The 17467-nt window shown below is 44.2% G+C and overlaps 1 protein-coding gene across 3 annotated transcripts; it reads right to left on the bottom strand.

The window, feature by feature from the left end:
- Positions 1-3223: 3223 nt before the first annotated feature.
- Ndufaf1 (NADH:ubiquinone oxidoreductase complex assembly factor 1) lies at positions 3224-14551 on the bottom strand. Of its 3 annotated transcripts, none has more exons than XM_050134165.1 (5): positions 14418-14551; positions 8409-9055; positions 5332-5517; positions 4081-4155; positions 3224-3446 (listed from the first exon to the last, which is right to left on the bottom strand). In XM_050134165.1, the coding sequence occupies exons 2-5, from the start codon at positions 8979-8981 to the stop codon at positions 3297-3299; spliced, it is 984 nt and encodes a 327-aa protein (XP_049990122.1). In that variant the 5' UTR covers positions 8982-9055; positions 14418-14551; the 3' UTR covers positions 3224-3296. The 3 variants fall into 3 exon arrangements, with proteins under 3 accessions (XP_049990122.1, XP_049990121.1, XP_049990123.1); XM_050134164.1 differs by having other exon boundaries at positions 14355-14494; XM_050134166.1 differs by having other exon boundaries at positions 14250-14430.
- Between the last annotated feature and the right edge of the window lie 2916 nt (positions 14552-17467).

Below are 17467 nucleotides of genomic sequence, written 5' to 3'. Positions count from 1 at the left end.
GTCTCCAAAGTGCTGGGATGAAAGGTATGTGCCCCTATCGCCTGACCTGAAAATTAAATCTTAAAAAAATAATAAACTAACTGGGTGTAGTGGCATCTTATTTTACTTTTTGATTGCTGTGACAAAACACTATGACCAAGGCTCCTAGAAAATGTTCAGTTTGGGGCTCACAGTTCCAGTCATTAGAGTCCATGACAGCCACGGTGGGGAGCATTGAGCAAGGCAGGCAGGCATGGTGGCATGTTCCTGGTGCAGGACTTGAGAGCTTACTTACATCCTTATTCACAATAGGAGGCAGAGAGAGCCTAAGGTTTTTGAAACCTCTAAGTTCACCCCCAGTGACACACCTCCTCACCAAAGCCACACCCCCAAGTCCTTCCCAAACAGTTCCACCAACTGGGTACCCATTTAAACCACTAATGGTGGCTCATACTTTTAATCACAGCACTTGGGGCAAAGAGGCAGGATTGTGTGAGTTTAAGGCCAGCCTGGTCTATATAGTTTGCTCCACGCCAGCCAAAGCTATATAGTGAGACTGTCTCAAAACAACAAAAACAATGCCCAACAATTTCCAAAGGATTTATCACACCCCATAATACCTCAGACAAGAATCAAACCTTTAGGACATGGGCCTTTGAGAGCCATTTCATACTCAAAATATAGTGAAGATTCATATGTTAAATATAAAACACTACTAAAAGAAACCAAAGGTTTAAATGAAGATATAGTTCATGTCTGACTCTTATAAGAGATTAAAATGAAGATACTCAAAATTGATTTTTGAATAGAAAAATTTGGGGGGGTGATGAGGAGGTTGAGACAGGGTCTCTGTGAAGCCCTGGCTGTCCTGGAACAAGCTCTGTACACCAGGTTGGCCTCTTAACTCACAGAAATTGGTTTGATCCTGCCTCCCAAGTGCTGGGATTAAAGGTATGTATCACCACAGCCTAGCTTCTAAAATTTAAGAGTTATTACATATAAATATATAAAATGGGCATTAGGAGAGGTGCTAAAAATGCTCTTAAATATCCTATTTGGGCCGGGCGGTGGTGGCGCACGCCTTTAATCCCAGCACTCGGGAGGCAGAGGCAGGTGGATCTCTGTGAGTTCAAGACCAGCCTGGTCTACCTGGTCTACAGAGTTAGTTCCAGGACAGGCTCCAAAGCCACAGAGAAACCCTGTCTCGAAAAACAAACAAACAAAAAAATATCCTATTTGGAACTGTGTCTCCTAGGGCAGGGCGCTCTGGTTCTCAGCAGTCTGTAATCCCAGTTCCAGGGCATCCAATACCTTCTTCCTGCTGCCATGGGCACTGCACACACGATACATAGACCAGACAGGCCGGCAAAACCACAGTTCACATAAAACAAAAATACGTCTTTAAGAATTTTTAATTTAAGGGCTGATGAGATGGCTCAGAGGTTAAGAGCACTGGCTGCTCTTCTAGAGATCTTGAGTTCAATTCCCAGCAATCACATGGTGGTTCACAACCATCTATAATGAGATCTGGTGCTGTTTTCTGACATCCAAAACATCCAGGCAGAATACTGTATACATAAAAAATAGATAAATCTTTAAAAAAAAATTTTTTTTTCATTCAAGCCAGGTGGTAGTGGTACACACCTTTAATTCCAGCACTCGGAAGGCAGAGGCAGACGGATCTCTGAGTTTGAGGCCAGCCTGGTCCACAAACTTTCATGAGAGACAGGGTTACATGGGTGTTTTGACTGCATGTATATCTGTGTACCATGTTTGTGACTGGTGCCTGTGGAGGCCAGAAGAGGACTTCAGTTCCCCTAGAACTCCACTTACAGATGCTTGTGGGTGCTGGGAACAGAGCCTGGGTACTCTGTTAGAGCAGTAGGTTTTACCTACCGAGCCATCTCTGAGGCTCACGTTTTTAAATGAACAAGACCCTTTAGCACCCACAGTCTATCTCTCCTGTTGGCAAGTTATGTAAGAAGCCCCTGAAAGTAAGTTCATGTCTTTGGAAGCAAGCTCTCTACTGAGCTATCCCATTTTCCAGTGACTTCCATGGCATTTTATCTTCAAATTATTTAGCAGACTCCTTCCCTCAAAGGTCAGTTTGGAAACAGGAGGGCAGAGTGATATAAGATCAACCAAAACTGCCCCAGAGATGCCTCCTTTGAAAGCTGCCTCCTTATAGGACATGCTTGTTCAGGAACTTTCTGGAAAATGCATTCCTTTCACTGTGCCTCCATAGCTAAAACCCAGCCCTGGTTTCATGTTGGGTTCCTCTTACCTGCTCTCCCTTCACAACAGCATTTAACCGTAAGGAATATGTACAACACGCGCTGCCATTAAACAAATGCTCAGCCAGCTGGGGGTGGTGGTGCACGCCTCTTAGCCTAGCATTTGGGGAGCAAAGGCAGGTGGATCTCTGTGAGTTCAAGGCAGTCTGGTCTACAGAGTGAGTTCTAGGACAGCCAGGGCTACATAGAGAAACCCTGTCTCAAAAAACAACAACAAAACAAAGCAAAACAAAGGAGGGGAAAGTACTCATTTTTGGGACAAGAACATAGCTCATGTTTGCCTAACATACATGAGGCCCTGGGTTCAATTTCAGTTCCCAGTGCAAGTGTTAAAGCTCTTAAGGGAAAGGTGACTTGGAAGTTGGAAGCCAAGGAATACCTACAGCTAGGAAAGAAAGGTAACCCAAAGGAAGTGTTACAGCTCTATTCCAGTGGGGTGGATTCCAGCAAAGTGTTACAGCCGTTGCTCCAGGAAAGGTTTCCCCAACGGGAGTGTAATGACTGCTTCAGCAGGGGACAGCCAGGCCCAGCGAGGGTGAGGCTGTTAGAGTCTCTGCTCCACTCTGCTCTGGAGAAAGAAAGGCATTACAACAAACCTCACTCGAGTTTATTGGGAGGGAAGAATCCAGGAGGGTGTCCGCCTCTGCCAGGGTAGAAAAAAGCCAGCCCCAAACTGAACAGGCATAGGGCTTATCTAGGGTTCTTAAGGTTAGAACTTTCCAAGGTGATGTGGGTTGGTAGGGTCTCACTTCCTGAGTCTGGGACAAACTCAGATTAGCTGGATTTTGTATTCAGGGATTGTTCTCATGCTCAGCGGTTGGCTGAACTTCAGGTCCTGCGTTGGTTATGGGCAGGGTGTGTTTCCTTGGCTCTGGTCTCAAGGCCAGGGTGTTCTTTCACTGGCCCTTCTTACCCTACGCCGAGCACAGCAGAAAAAGGTTGCGGGGAGGTGGGAGACAGAAAAGCTTTATTTTTGTATTTTGTGACCACTACTCAATTTTACTCAAGTCTGCCCCCAGTTCTCTATTTGAAAAGTCCTGGGCTAATAGCTGGAGAATTCTCATAAGCAAATTCTTCTGTATGGGCTGGATCAGTAAACACACCAATAAAATCTATTTCCAGAAAGAACGGTCCATCCACCTTATCTGCCAGGGTGAATCCTATAGAAGAGATCTAAATGGAAAATAAGAGAAATGGGTTAGAATCTTATGCACTGAGGCAGCCACGTTCTTCCTCGAGGGAATCCTGTAATAGACCACACTATCGGCCCTCAGCATGTTATACTCTTTGTTTGCTATACTAGAGAAGTACAATACAAGACTGCGTTCATTTTTTTCTAGATAGGGTTGCATGTAGCCCAAACTGGCGCTGAACTCCTGATCCTCCTGCCTTCAGCTCTCAAGTGCTGGGATGTGCAGGATGTCCCAGCACACTTGAGCGACTGCTCCTCCCGACCACACGTTTTACTTCCTGTCTTCTCCCCTTTGAGTCATCCACTTAGACAGTCAGTACAGCATAGACTCTTAACAGAGTCTCCTTAAAGTTCTTCTAAGCTCTTATTATACAGCTAAAGTACAACGAAGTCTGCTGAAAAGACCACGCTAACACCTCCCAGAGGTCCAAGGTAGTGTCAGTTCTAACAGAGGCAGCTCCTCAGGATGGAGGTTTCAGGCAGCGTCTGTCCCAACAGAGAAGCCTGAATAGGAATTTTAATCTTTCCTCTGCCACTCTTGCTAAAAAGACTGAGTTGGACCAACAGCCACTGTATTTCACTAAAGAAAACATCGTTCTCAGTGGAGAACATTACCTTGTCAAGGACGAGTGGGCCCTGGGTATCTCGTATCCTTCCTTGATTTGAGAAGAAGAATTTGGAGAAAGGAATCTGAGAAAAGAGACAAATTACTTCAGAGCTGAAGCATGGCTATTTGAGGAATAGTCCTCCCCAGTCTGCTAAACACACGAGAAACAGCACAAGACTATTTCAGTAAGTAGGTAAGTTCATAAGTTTAAAAAGACAGGTATAGGAAATGGTTGACTCTTTAGATTAAAACTAAGTTTCCTGAGGGGTTTTGTTTTTGTAGTGATATAGATTGAGCCTGGGGTCTTAGGAAGCATTTTACTACTTTACCTTAGACCAAAGACACACACACACACACACACACACACACACACACACACACACGATAGCCAGCCAACAATCCAGCCAGCATAGCATGCCTGTGAATCCCAGCTACTTAGAAGAGGGAAGGAAAAGATGACAGATACCAGCCCTGCTTGAGTTCCTGCCCTCACTGCTTTTATGATGAACAGTGACTGTGAGTGAAATAAACCTTTTCCTCCCAATATTGCTTTGGGTCATGGTGTTTCATCACAACAATGGTAACCCAAACTAAGACACATACATATATAAGCTTATTTTTCTTTCTTTCTTTCTTTCTATCTATCTATCTATCTATCTATCTATCTATCTATCTATCTATCTATCTATCTATCTATCTATCTATCTATCTATCTATCTTTAGGGGGTCTTTATGTAGTCCTAGCTGTCTTGGAACTCACTACATAGGCCAGGCTGGCCTCAAACTCATAGACGTCACCTGCCTCTGCCTCCAAGTACTGGGATTAAAGGTGTGCGCCACCACCGCCCAGCCTGGCTCATTTTTATTAATGATAAAACAAAACAAAAAAAACCCCATTTGTCCTTTAAATCTCTCCCCAGGTCCTCTTACTTCTACTCATTCTGCCTCTATTTTATATAAGAATGATTAGTATGAAAAAAAAGAATGATTAGTATGGGCTGAAGATATGACTCAGTGGTTAAGAGCACCAGCTGCTCTTCCAGAGGACCCCACGTTCAATTCTCAGCACCCACATGGCACTTCAAACTTGTAACTCCAGTTTCAGAAGATCAGACACCCTCACACAAACGTACAAGCAGACAAAACACTAATGCTAAAATTAAAATAAATAAAATTTTTAAAAAATGATTAGCATGACACAATGTAGCCATATTTTCAATAGACCCCCATTTTCCTAACAGTGAAGAATTGAAATTTACCTTGACTTCCTGCCAGTAGGGCCCTCCACGGGTGAACATGAAGTAACTGTACATTTGACTTTTTCTCTGGATAAAGTCTGTGCTTTGCTTGATATTCACCATCCAAGGCCGGCCATCTCCACGGACTCGGAGATACAAAGTATTGAACTGGGACCAATCGTAAGACAGCCTCCTCTCGAAAGAACCCTGAAGTACAGAAAGTTAAATTCCTTTAGCACGAGCCATCACCAAGTCAGCAGCATTGTTTATTATTGGGGTGCATATATGGACACCAGTGGACAATATCTGCTAGTCTTTTCTTTCTCCGTGTGGGTTCCAGAGACTGAACTTGGGTATCTTGCCAACACCATAGGGCATTCTATGTATATTCTCTACCACAAGGAGTCAAATAAACCAATATTTTAGTACCAAATACAGACATATAAAAAAATACTGACATGTTTCTAAGGCAATGTTCAAGGCATGAATAAACCAGGACAATGATTCCAGGTGACAGACAGTCATTTGTACTTGCTGAATGGAAATTAATGTACTTTTCCTCCCTGGTTCTAAGGAACAACGGTTTCTAAGTGGCCCATTTTATGACAACTGTCTTACCCCACCCAAAATCAAGCTCAAGTTTTAAAAATCAAGAGGCTGGGAAGATGGCTCAGTGCTAGCTGCAAAAGTGTAAGGACCTGAGTTCAGATCTCCAGCACCCACATATAAAACTAGGTGTGGCCGCATCCACCAGCACTCACTGGGAGAGGCCGACCCGAGGGCTCACTGGCCAGACAGTCTAGACAAAAAAAAAAAAAAAAAAAAGACAGTGAGCTCCAGGTTCAGGGGAGACCTTGTCTCAAAAAAAAAAAAAAAAAAAAAAAAAAGACAGTGAGCTCCAGGTTCAGGGGAGACCTTGTCTCAAAAAAAACAAGGCAGACAGTGCTACAGGAAGACACTCTAACTCCTCCACATTCTCTCTCTCTCTCTCTCTCTCTCTCTCTCTCTCTCTCTCTCTCCACACACACACATGCATAATTTTCTTTAATCCTCCTCCCAGCCCTACAATATAGATATTATCAGGATGTCTTACTCATTCACAGACAACTGAGTACTCAGGGAATCACTATAAGCACCGCTTAGTCCCAACTCGTTGTCACTCTCTTCAAAAGTGGGACTTTAGGTCTAGGTGTGGTGGCACCTGCCTGTAATCCTATACTATGGCTGCTGAGGCAAGAGACTCCTGAGACTGAGGCCACCAGGGCAGCTCCAGAGGAAGACTCTGTCTCTACACAGGGCAGAAAAGGATAAGTGTGCATTTCTATAGGCATTTGATTACTTTACAGCACTCTCAAGGACAACTGGGTGTCAAGGTGTGGATGCTCAGACAGGAACTAATTCTCACTCGCTCTGACTAGCTCTGTAACTCTGAGTGAATCACCACCACCCAAAGCCTCAGCTCCTCACAGTAACACTAGGATGATCTCATTTCCCAGGATTGTTTTAAGGGCTAAGTAGAGATGTACACACAGTGCTTAGCACCAGCACTGGACAACACTAACAAACATCAGTGAGCCCAGTGCTTAGGGTTCCGAGGTAGGAAACATGATGTGAGTTTAAGGCTTAGCCTGAGCTACATAGGGGAATTCTATCTTAAAAACAAACAAAAACATCATCTACTAGTTTCATTATTTCATAGGGTGGGGAGGGTGTTTGGCCATAGAATTATTTTCTGCTCTGACTGACCAAAACTACATGCAATTTTGGGGGGATGGAAGAAACAAATTTGTCACTGGTTACATCTAAAAGAATGTTTTCTTTTCCCACTATTTTACAGAGTCTAATACTATTCCTGCATTTGCTCTTCTTTCTAATGCATAGCATCCGAACATCCATAGCCTATGGCTCAAGTTAAAGCACAGGCCTGTCCAGGGAGCCCTGAAACAAGCCAGTATATATCCACAGTAGTCAGAGGCTGACAGGGACTGAAACCTAAGACTTAAAAACTATGTGTTTAAATACTGTGTTCTCAGCAAGCACATTCAGTCTCAGGACTTGGGAGGCAGAGGCAGGTGGACCTCTGTTTGTTTGAGACCAGCTTGATCTACAAAGTGAGTTCCAGAACAGCCAGAGCTGTTGCATAGAGAGACCCTGTCTCAAAAAAACAAAAATTTATAAAAAAAAAAAACTAAAACAAACAAACATTGCTCTGTTTGCTGTTGTTTTGTAACATGGAGTACTGACTGGGTAGAGGGCCTGGCACAGGCTGGCAAGCACTCTGCTAGCCCTGCTTTGACTTGGCAGTTCTTTGAGACTGGGGTTGGATTAATAAGTAAGCAGATGGTGAGAGGATGAAGATTTCTCACTGCTAGGGAAGTCACAAGTAAGAGATGAAAGGCTAGAATGGACCACATGGTGCTAGAGTCAGGGACACTAGTATGTGTCTGCATTTAGCATAACACAGACACAGTGAAACAACAACAGGTACATATTAAACATTTACATGTAGTCGTTTGTGACGTGCAGGAGCATGATGCCACATGCAGCTTCTTATATGTGTGCTGGAGATCCAAACTCAGGTCCTCAAGCTTGCATGGCAGGCACTACACTGACTGAGCCATCTCTCCAGCCCCCAGCATAGTAATGTCAAATATTAAGACCTGTACCAGACACAGTGGCACACCCCCTTAATCCTATAATTTAGGTCTAGGCAGGAGTGTCAGGAGCTCAAGGTCATCCTCAGAAACACAATTAGCTCAAGGCCAGCCTGAACTGCTTGAGACCCTGTCTCAAAACCAAAAACAAAGGCCACAAGATGCTCCTACTTCATCCAAGCTGGATATGTAAATTTCCCCAGACACCTTTCAAAGTCTATTTTCTCAGAATTCCTCAGATACACAGCAATCTTCTCAGACTCAAAACCGTGCCCAGAAACAAGGACTGCCCCGTTTTACACTCAGGCCAAGTAGTTATTTATCCCTATATAGAGGCAAGATGCAGAATATAACAAAACATATGTGTTCATTTACAGAAAAGCAAGCTGTTATAGTTCATGCTACAACCAAACACTAGAAAACTGACTTCCAGGTCTCGCCTACCCTTCGAACCCGGGATAGCATGGCACAGTAGCCACTGTGGCTGCTGTCTCCATCCTGAGGGGCCTCAGAGCTCAGAGTTCCAAAGAGCAGAGCACTCTGGTTGTTCTTGGCCATCTTCAAGAATATCTCACTCCTGCCTCCGATTGTCTTATCAGAAGTCAGCATCCACTTCTCCAAATCTTCTTTCTCACGAAACTGCCAGACAACCCGGGCTTGCTCCATTAGGACCTCTTGTAGTGGGCGGCCTTCGGGGCCTATCCAGTGAGCCACAATTTCATTCTTCAGGCGCCTGAGGTGCTCCAATGCTTCCTCTCTGATCGCTTTATCAAAACTGTACTCGGATGCCTTGTCAGGGGAAGTGATATCCACAGCAACGTCTTTGTGGTGGTCCTCTTGTAAAACCTCTTCAGACTTCTGCTGGGAGACTCTGTCAGCAGAAGTCACCGGTTTCTGAGGATGGCTGGAAGAATAGTCTACCGAGAGAATACCCATAAATGGATGCAAGGCGGCCCTTGGCTTCAGGAAGTTTCTATGAATATAAGTACCAGCCAGTAATTTGTGAATGGAAGCCATTGTAGGGCAAAAATCAAAATGTAAAAATTTCTGTGGGCTGAGAAAATGAGCTTCAGCGACTGGCCCAATTCCACCTGTAACAAAAGACACACTGGTCACCAGCAGAGCTACAAATGAATGGATCAGAAGCTCAAACTCAACAGAGACCATGTATTGTGTAATTCATAGGCTCCCCTCCCCCAGTTCATTCAGCAGTAGCTTTTAGAAGCAGAATACTATCCTATGCATTGCAAAAAAAAAAAAAAAAAAAAAAAAAAGAGTGTCGCTATACCTCAGTATGGAGACACATGCCTGTAACCTTAGCACTTGGGAGATAAAGGCAGGATGATCAGGAGTTTAAAGTCAATCTCAGCTGCATGGTGAGTTCAGGGACAGTTGACTACATGAGACTCCATCACTAAACAAATAACAACCAACAGCATTGAAAAAAAAAAAAAAAAAAAAAAAAAAAGAGTGTCGCTATACCTCAGTATGGAGACACATGCCTGTAACCTTAGCACTTGGGAGATAAAGGCAGGATGATCAGGAGTTTAAAGTCAATCTCAGCTGCATGGTGAGTTCAGGGACAGTTGACTACATGAGACTCCATCACTAAACAAATAACAACCAACATGACTGAAAGCAAAGCCCCGGCTTCACAGAACTGATGATCAACCCCAAATAACTCAAGCGTGTGCCACAGCTGCCTCAAGAGGTCGTGCCAACTTTAAGGCAGGTTTTTCTTGGGGGTTTAATTTATTATTATTTTTTTCTTCTGGAGTTTTAAAGAAGCAATAGGTCCTAAAAAGTAAATAGTCAAGTAATTCAATCTAGAGCCTGGGCCAAACGATTTGGACCCGAGTGCTACATCTGTAAAAAGAGGGCCTGCGGTGAGCACTGCAGAATCAGAGAGCTGGAGAGGAACCGGGTGCTGTTTACCCACAGGCTGTGAACACTGGAGCATTTAGGCTTCACACTCTAAACCAATGAAGCGGTTTGCCCTCTCAGAAACCAGGTGATCTTCTGAGTCCTCTTTTTCCTCAGGAATTCAGCCCTATCTATCTGAGAGTTTCTTCTGAGGACGAGATGGAACGACAGCCACAAAGAGGTTCTCTGACTCAGTACACTTCATGAGATTCCCAAGATCTTCGTGTGGAACAGACTTGAGGCCAAGGCCTGCTCTTGTGTTATTATTTGAGCACCTCAAAAGTATACGTAAGCAGGGTGGTTAAGGGCTGTAATCAAACATTGGGCAGGTAGAAGAAACAGGATCAGGAAGTCATCTTTGGCTACATAACAAGTTCAAGCCCAATCCAGGCAATATGATACCGTTTTGAAGAACCAAAAAATCAAGAAAGAAAAAGAAAGATGGTAGACCTAAATAATGCCACCACATTTAAACTTCATTGTTAATACTTAGAGATTTTCTGACATTATCATCTCATTTAATCCACATAAGACTCACGTGAGACAAGGGCTGGTAAGATGACTCAGTGGACAAAGATGCTTGTTGGGTAAGCCAGGCAACTTGAGTTAAATTCCCAGAACCGACATAAAAGTGGAAGGAGAGAACTAACGCCACAAAACTGTTCTCTGTCCTCCACACTACGTCACAGCACATGTGCCCAGAAACATCCATTATGCATACATGCATAACATAAATAATACTTATTGGATTTTTTTTTTTTTTTTTTTGCGACAAGGTTTCTCTATGCAGCCTTGGCTGTCCTGGAACTCACTCTGTAGTCTAGGCTAGTCTCGAACTCAGAAATTCACCTGCCTCTGCCTCCTGAGTACTGGGATTAAAGGCGTTTCCACCACCACTGGCTCATAATTTTTTTTGTTGTTGATATTTTTTTAAATATTTATTTATTTATTATGTATACAATGTTCTGTCTGTGTGTATGCCTGTAGGCCAGAAGAGAGCATCAGACCTCATTACAGAAGGTTGTGAGCCACCATGTGGTTGCTGGGAATTGAACTCAGGACCTTTGGAAGAGCAGGCAATGCTCTTCCAAAAAGCCATCTCTCCAGCCCCCTGCTGTTGATATTTTTTTGTTTTATTTTTCGAGACAGGATTTCTCTGTAGCTTTGGAGCCTGTCCTGAAACTCGCTCTGTAGACCAGGCTGGCCTAGAATTCACAGAGATCCACCAGTCTCTGCCCCCCCATGTGCTGGGAATAAAGGTGTGTGCCACCACTGCCCAGCTCACAAATAATGTTTAAGAGTCCTGTGAAGCAAACCAGTGAGGTATCTCCTCTCTACAGGAAACACACCAAGAGATCTGCCTAAAGTCACACGTTGTCCACTATTCAAACTGGAACTGAAACCCTGGCCTCGAGTCCTTTCGCTAGATACGGCTGCTTGCTGTAAGACAGTAGCAATTACTCCCACGGTTCTAATGAAGTAACAACTTTGCCCATAACCCCAACATTTACTGAGTAAACCAGAAAGGCAGAAAAGCCCTTCTTTCCTCCCTTTCCAGCCAGTCCTGGGAGGAAATAAAACATACAATGCTAGTTTCTTTGTCTTTCTCCTGTCCCAATCCCAGAGATCAGTCCAATATATATAAAAGCAAAGATTTAAGACCTGAGACTGGGGAGAATCCTTGCCAAGTATGTGCAATTTGTGGACTTCATCTCCAGCACCACAAAACAACACTAAACAAAAGTCTCCAGCACCAGTCAGTTCATGGCAACAAACAAGAAATTTTAATGGGGGGGGGGGTCCTATGTGTTTCTCCATTTTATTATTTTCATTTGCGTCTTCATATTCTTTACTGTATTTCTAAATTTCCGTGCCTCTACTCTGGAGAAAGGTATTTTTGTCGAGGCTAGCCCCTGACGGGGTGGGGGTGGTGCTGAAGAGATTGTTCAGTAGATAAGAGCACAGGCTGCTCTTCCAGAGGATCCCGGTTCAATTCCCAGCACCCACATGGCAGCTCTCACCTGTCTGTAACTCCAGTTCCAGGGCTTCTGACACCCTCATACATGTAGGCAAACCCCAATAAACATTTAAAAAAAAAAAGATTAAGAGGGAGTGGGTGGCTGGTAAGATGACTTACCAGGAAAAGTGCTGGCCCTACACACCTGACAACCTAAGTTGGATCCTGGAATCCACAGAAAGGTGGAAGGAGAGAACTTATTCCATAAAATTACCCAACAACCCCCACACAGTAATAATAATAATCATAATAAATTTTAAGTCCTCAACATTCTCACCCACCTGTTAGTGACTGACTCTAATCAAATGGCACCCACAGCCAAGCATAGCAGAATGTGCCCATAACCTGGCATTTGGAAAGCCTGGGCAGGAGCATCATAAGGTGAAGGTTAGCATGAGCTACATGAGTTTCAGGACAGCTTGGGCTACACAAGAGGCTGTAGGTCAGCCTGAACTGGAGTGGAACCTTTTCCCGACATGATCAAAAGGACCACCCAGGTCACTTCAACTACAACAGAGACCTAGTCATGTTTCCAGCATGGCCTCCTTCCTCACTACATCAGGCGGGTCCTCTCTCTCAGATTACTGCACCCTTCACATCGCCACAGCTTCTAGAGAGGCACAGAGCACAAGTCTGGTTATTTCTTTTTTTCTTTTCTTTATTCATGTATGTATGTATAGGAGTGCTGTCTTCATGCATACCAGAAGAAAGAATCTGATCCCATTACAGATGGCTGTGAGCCACTATTTGGTTGCTGGGAATTGAACTCAGGACCTCTGGAAAAGCAGTGCTCTTAACCGCTGAGCCATCTCTCCAGCCCCCTCCTTCTTTAAAGAGATAGTTGGGCGATGGAGTGTGTGCTGAGCACACACAAAGCCCTGGATTTAATCCCCAACACCAAATAATTAAGAGACGATAGGCAGGTTCCTTCAGAGGCTCCACCTTCTGCACAATGTGTACTGGGCACCGCTCCATCAGGTCTCATTTGCCATCACGCCAATCTCATCTTTCGTCACATCTCACGCCCCATTCTGTGCTGCTATCAGACAGAATATTTGTGATCTAACCAACACCTCTTGGGCTACAGGCCTTAGTTAATTGCTGTCCACATTCTCAGCTGATTCTGCCTGGAAAACGTATCCCTTGAGACTTAGCTTAACCGTGTTACTATGGGGGAAAATAATGGTCCCTGACTACCCAGTTCCACCAAGAACAAAGTCCCTCTGAGTCACTCCCAGTGAATCCTGGGCTTAGAATTTCCTGGCTAGTTTACTCACCAGGTCATTGGTCAGTCTCCTCCAGCTCAGACTAGAACTATCTTAAGGGTTGAATATTCAATGTTGTCCCTCCAAGTCCCAGTATGACAATCAGCATTCTTGAGACTTTTAAGATTTACTGAACAAAGAGCTCCACATTTCTGTATCTCTGTCATAGTGTGAGGGCTCAGAATCTTGCCGCTTTTACCACACCTATCTAATTCCCCCTAGCAAGGGGCTTCTTAAGTTGTAAAGTGCCTTTGAGTCACCTGGAAATTTTGATTAAAATGAGTTTCTAATAGAGTAGATAAACGCCTTGAATTTCTAATCCTCCTTCCTCAACCTCCCACACGTTAGGATTACAGGAGTTTGTTACTGTGCCCAGCCAAAGACATTCTGTATTTCTTTTTCTTTTTTTGGTAAGAGTCTCAAGTGACCCGTGCTGGTCTCGAACTCCTCTATCTCCTGGGTGAAGCCTTGTTAAGGCAAGGAGAACACCTTTTAGATATCAAAGTCCTGGTCAGATATGGGTGCAGCCTATAAAACCCAGCACTTGGGAAGTAGAGACGCGAGGACCACGAGTTCAAGGTCATCTTCTGATACTCAGAAGCTTCAAGGCCAGGCTGGACATTATGTGGCACCTTATCAAAAAAAAAAAAAATAATAACAATTTTAAGGCAAAATTTTTGAGAGGGAAAAGGGCTTAAGGTAAAACGGTGCGATTTTGAGTAACAATTATTTAATCCTGTTTTCCAATCAGATGTCTTATTTTCTAATTATACTACAAATTCGTGTTTTGTTTAATACTTTCTTGTAATAAACAGAGTCAAACCCAGTAATCGGACAACAGCGGTCCGAAGCTAACGGTATCCACACTGCTCAGAGTAGTACCACTTTACTACTACGTATAGCAACGACTGGAAATCTAGGGCGTACAGTGCGTCAGAAGCTATTCCGCGGGTGTTTTTATTGCCTTTCCACAATAATCTTGAGACGGATACTACTAGTATTATTCCAAATACAGAGACAAAAGGAAAAGAGAGCCCACGATTAAACTACTCGAGGTCAGACACTGGAGACAACACTCACTATGCAGAGCTCGCGTTCCGAGCTGGCGCGGAGCTGAACCCGCCCCCCAGCCTCCGGAAACCGGGTGCCGCGGTGGGAGGAAGCCCCTCGCTCCTCACCCCTCACCTGCCAGGCTTCTCTCGGCTTCCCAGACCGTGACGTTCCCAGAGGTGAGAAGAGTCAGCTCACCTTCTCAGACCCCGCACGGCCTTCCGCTCAGTCCGTCTATTTTGCCACCGGGTTCTCCATGCTTCCGGTGGAGGTCCATCTACTTTTCCGGTCCCGCTTCAAGCTAGGTGTTTTAGACTAGGGTTTCAGATGGCCCCAGGGAGGATTCTAAAGGTTGACGATCTGGGGCTTTTAGCTCACAAAATCTTCCGGTGTGTTCGGTTTCTGAATTTTCCTGTCATTTGTGAGCGAACTTTTCGCTCTCCTTGTTGTATTCCGCCCTCATATGCAAGCACCGTCTTTCAAATAGGATATAGGCATTGCTAACACCTCGTCACTTGTCGATGCCTGGGCCCCTCGTGCTTCCTCTTCCCTGCAGTCCCTTGAGAATTGTTCACTGTGTGAATTCAGAAAGCCTCTTCTACTGAAACTGCCTTTGGAAACCCACGGAACTAGACAGCAATCAGCTCCTGGAGTTCCTCAATCGTGCCCCATGTTGCATGCCTTGTGTACACTTCTGTAAAAGTGTTATTCAACTTGGGGGTCACAACCTGTGTCCCAAGTCAGCACCAGCCACCCGTCCTCAATAAGGCAATTAAAATAAAAAGGAAGCCGGCATTGGTGGCTCAGCACTCTGGAGGCAGAGGAGACAGATCTCTGAATTCGTGGCCATTCAGGTCTAAATAGTGAGTTACAGGCCAGCCTGGGTTTTATAGAGAGACCCTTGTCTCAAAAACAAACAAACACACACAAAAAAACTAAAGTGGAAAATGAGATTTATTCAGTATAGCCACACTGAGGAAAGGAACAGAGGTACAGCAAACCTCCCAAGTCAGTCTTCAGGGTCCCGAAATGGAATCAAAGTTTGAATAAAGGATGAAAGAAATACCTATCTAAGCAGCCCAATCTAGGTGTGGTCCTGCTCAGCACTGACTCACCATTATTGGGCTCCAGTCTCATCCTGTAGGTCTGACAAGGAGCTGGCTAATACTCTCAGGTCATGAGGAATTGAGCCAGGCTGTATCTAGTAATAACATCTAGCCTTAAAGAATGACTTAGCCCCAGCCTGACTGTTCAGCTCCACCTCCAGAAACAGTATGTCCAGATACAGAAAGCAACCCAGCCTGCTCCTAGTCAAGCCTCAAAAAAATAACAGGAACTTCCTGGTAGTTACCCAGGTTTGTGTGTACCTGTGCCACAGACTCTCTAAGTATGCTCAACTGTCATCCCCATGGAAAGATTGAGGGCCCTTGTTGTCCCAATAAAACAGTTTTGTCCTGTTGAAATTGAGTCTGTCTCTCCATCTCAGTTTTTCCATGTATAAAATCTCTTTCCCAGAGACAAATGTTCCCCGTTTGGCTATTGGTGTTTCTTCTCTCCACAAGAGATTCTCAGGGAAACTCTCGTTTCTTTGAGGTACATTGTTCAAACAGTGTGGTAGATGGAGACACAAAAAACATCTCTTTAGAATATCTATTTTTACTAGGCTGGGTCTTGCACAAATATAAGTGCAACAGGTGTGTTTGGTACCCTCTGAAGGTATCAGATCCAATGGAACTGTAATTACTTAAGATTGTAGACCACCAGGTTGGGTAATGGTAGCACACACATCTTTAATCCCAGTACTCAGGAAGCAGAGACAGATCTCAGTGAGTTCAAGGTCAGCCTGGGCTACAGAGAGAGTTTCAGGACAGCCAGTACTGTCTTGAACCCACCCCCAAAAGATTGCAGACCACCATGTGAGTGGCGAGAATCAAATCCTCAAAAATGTTCTTAACCACTGACCCATCTAGATTTTCTAGTCCCTGTCCCAAGGAAATGTCATACCCAGAGCAGCACTTGCCAGGAATGCTGACCACAGCAAAGTCCAGACGTAAATCACTTTTATCAACAAAGAAACATTGATCATTTGTCTTTAGATCCTCAGATCTGAAACCCTCACCAGATATGTGAATGAGATAAGATATACACAGCCCACACTCAAGAAGAAGCTGTTTGTTGAGACATTAGAAAGCCGTGCACACTTGTATTGAACTCAGGACGGGATAGAGAGAGGAGAAATTCTGAAGACATAGCAAGGGGAAGGAGTGCTCATCTGAGTCTGGTTGAAGCTTCTCTCCAGCTGAAAATCAGGACTTCTACCAGAATAAAGTTGGCTTAAACCCTACCTCCTTTACCAGCGATTGTCTAGGAATCTCAGTAGAAACCCCGCTTACAGTCAAAGAAATGTCCTAAATGTCTTATGTAACTCCGGTGTTCTGGTTTTACTTCATCAAATTATAGGCCCATTCAAGGTGCCTCCACAGCCAGCCACCCTTTAACTTTGCCTACCAAAGCAAGGGGTCAGATTTCATAGCAACACTTTCAGTAAGAGCTTGCAAGCCAATAAAACACTACACATGCCCAAACCTAAGACATTTAATTGAGACTCTGTTACAGGAGCTGGCACCCAAGCAGGGATATAGCTTTTATTTTAACAGTGTCTTAATATACAGCCCTGGCTGGCCTTGAACTCACAGCGATCCACCTGCCTCTGCCTCTTAAGTGAACTTGGATATGTCTTATTCACTTCTGAGTACCTTTCTTTCTCTTAACCCTTGAGCTTAAAAATCTATATTAAAGGGGCTGGAGAGACAGCTCAGTGGTTAAGAGCACTGACTGCTCTTCCAAAGGTCCTGAGTTCAGTTCCCAGCAACCACATGATGGCTCACAACCATCTGTAATGAGGTCTGGTGCCCTCTTCTGGCCTGCAGACATACAGAGACAGAATATTGATACATAATAAATATATATATATATATATTTAAATCTGTATTAAAATACTTTTAATAAAATGCCACTGGGCTAGACCTGAAATTTCTTTTCCATTCTGAAGTCAAAGATCTGTTTTAACCTGATTTGAGGTCCCTAAAAGATTAAAAGAACTTATCAGACTGAAGCAGTGTGACAGTGTGGAGCAGTGTCTCTGTTCCTGTCACCACTAACATAATCCACAAGCCTTTTTAAAAATTCATATTTAAGGGCTGGAGAGATGGCTCAGTGGTTAAGAGCATTGCCTACTCTTCCAAAGG

The sequence above is a fragment of the Alexandromys fortis genome, unplaced genomic scaffold, assembly GCF_014885135.2.
Source record: "Alexandromys fortis isolate MF-2015 unplaced genomic scaffold, M_Fortis_MF-2015_v1.1 scaffold_6, whole genome shotgun sequence".
Lineage (NCBI taxonomy): Eukaryota > Metazoa > Chordata > Mammalia > Rodentia > Cricetidae > Alexandromys > Alexandromys fortis.
The sequence above is the reverse complement of the archived record's forward strand: the minus strand, read 5'-3'. Positions and strand labels throughout refer to the sequence as shown.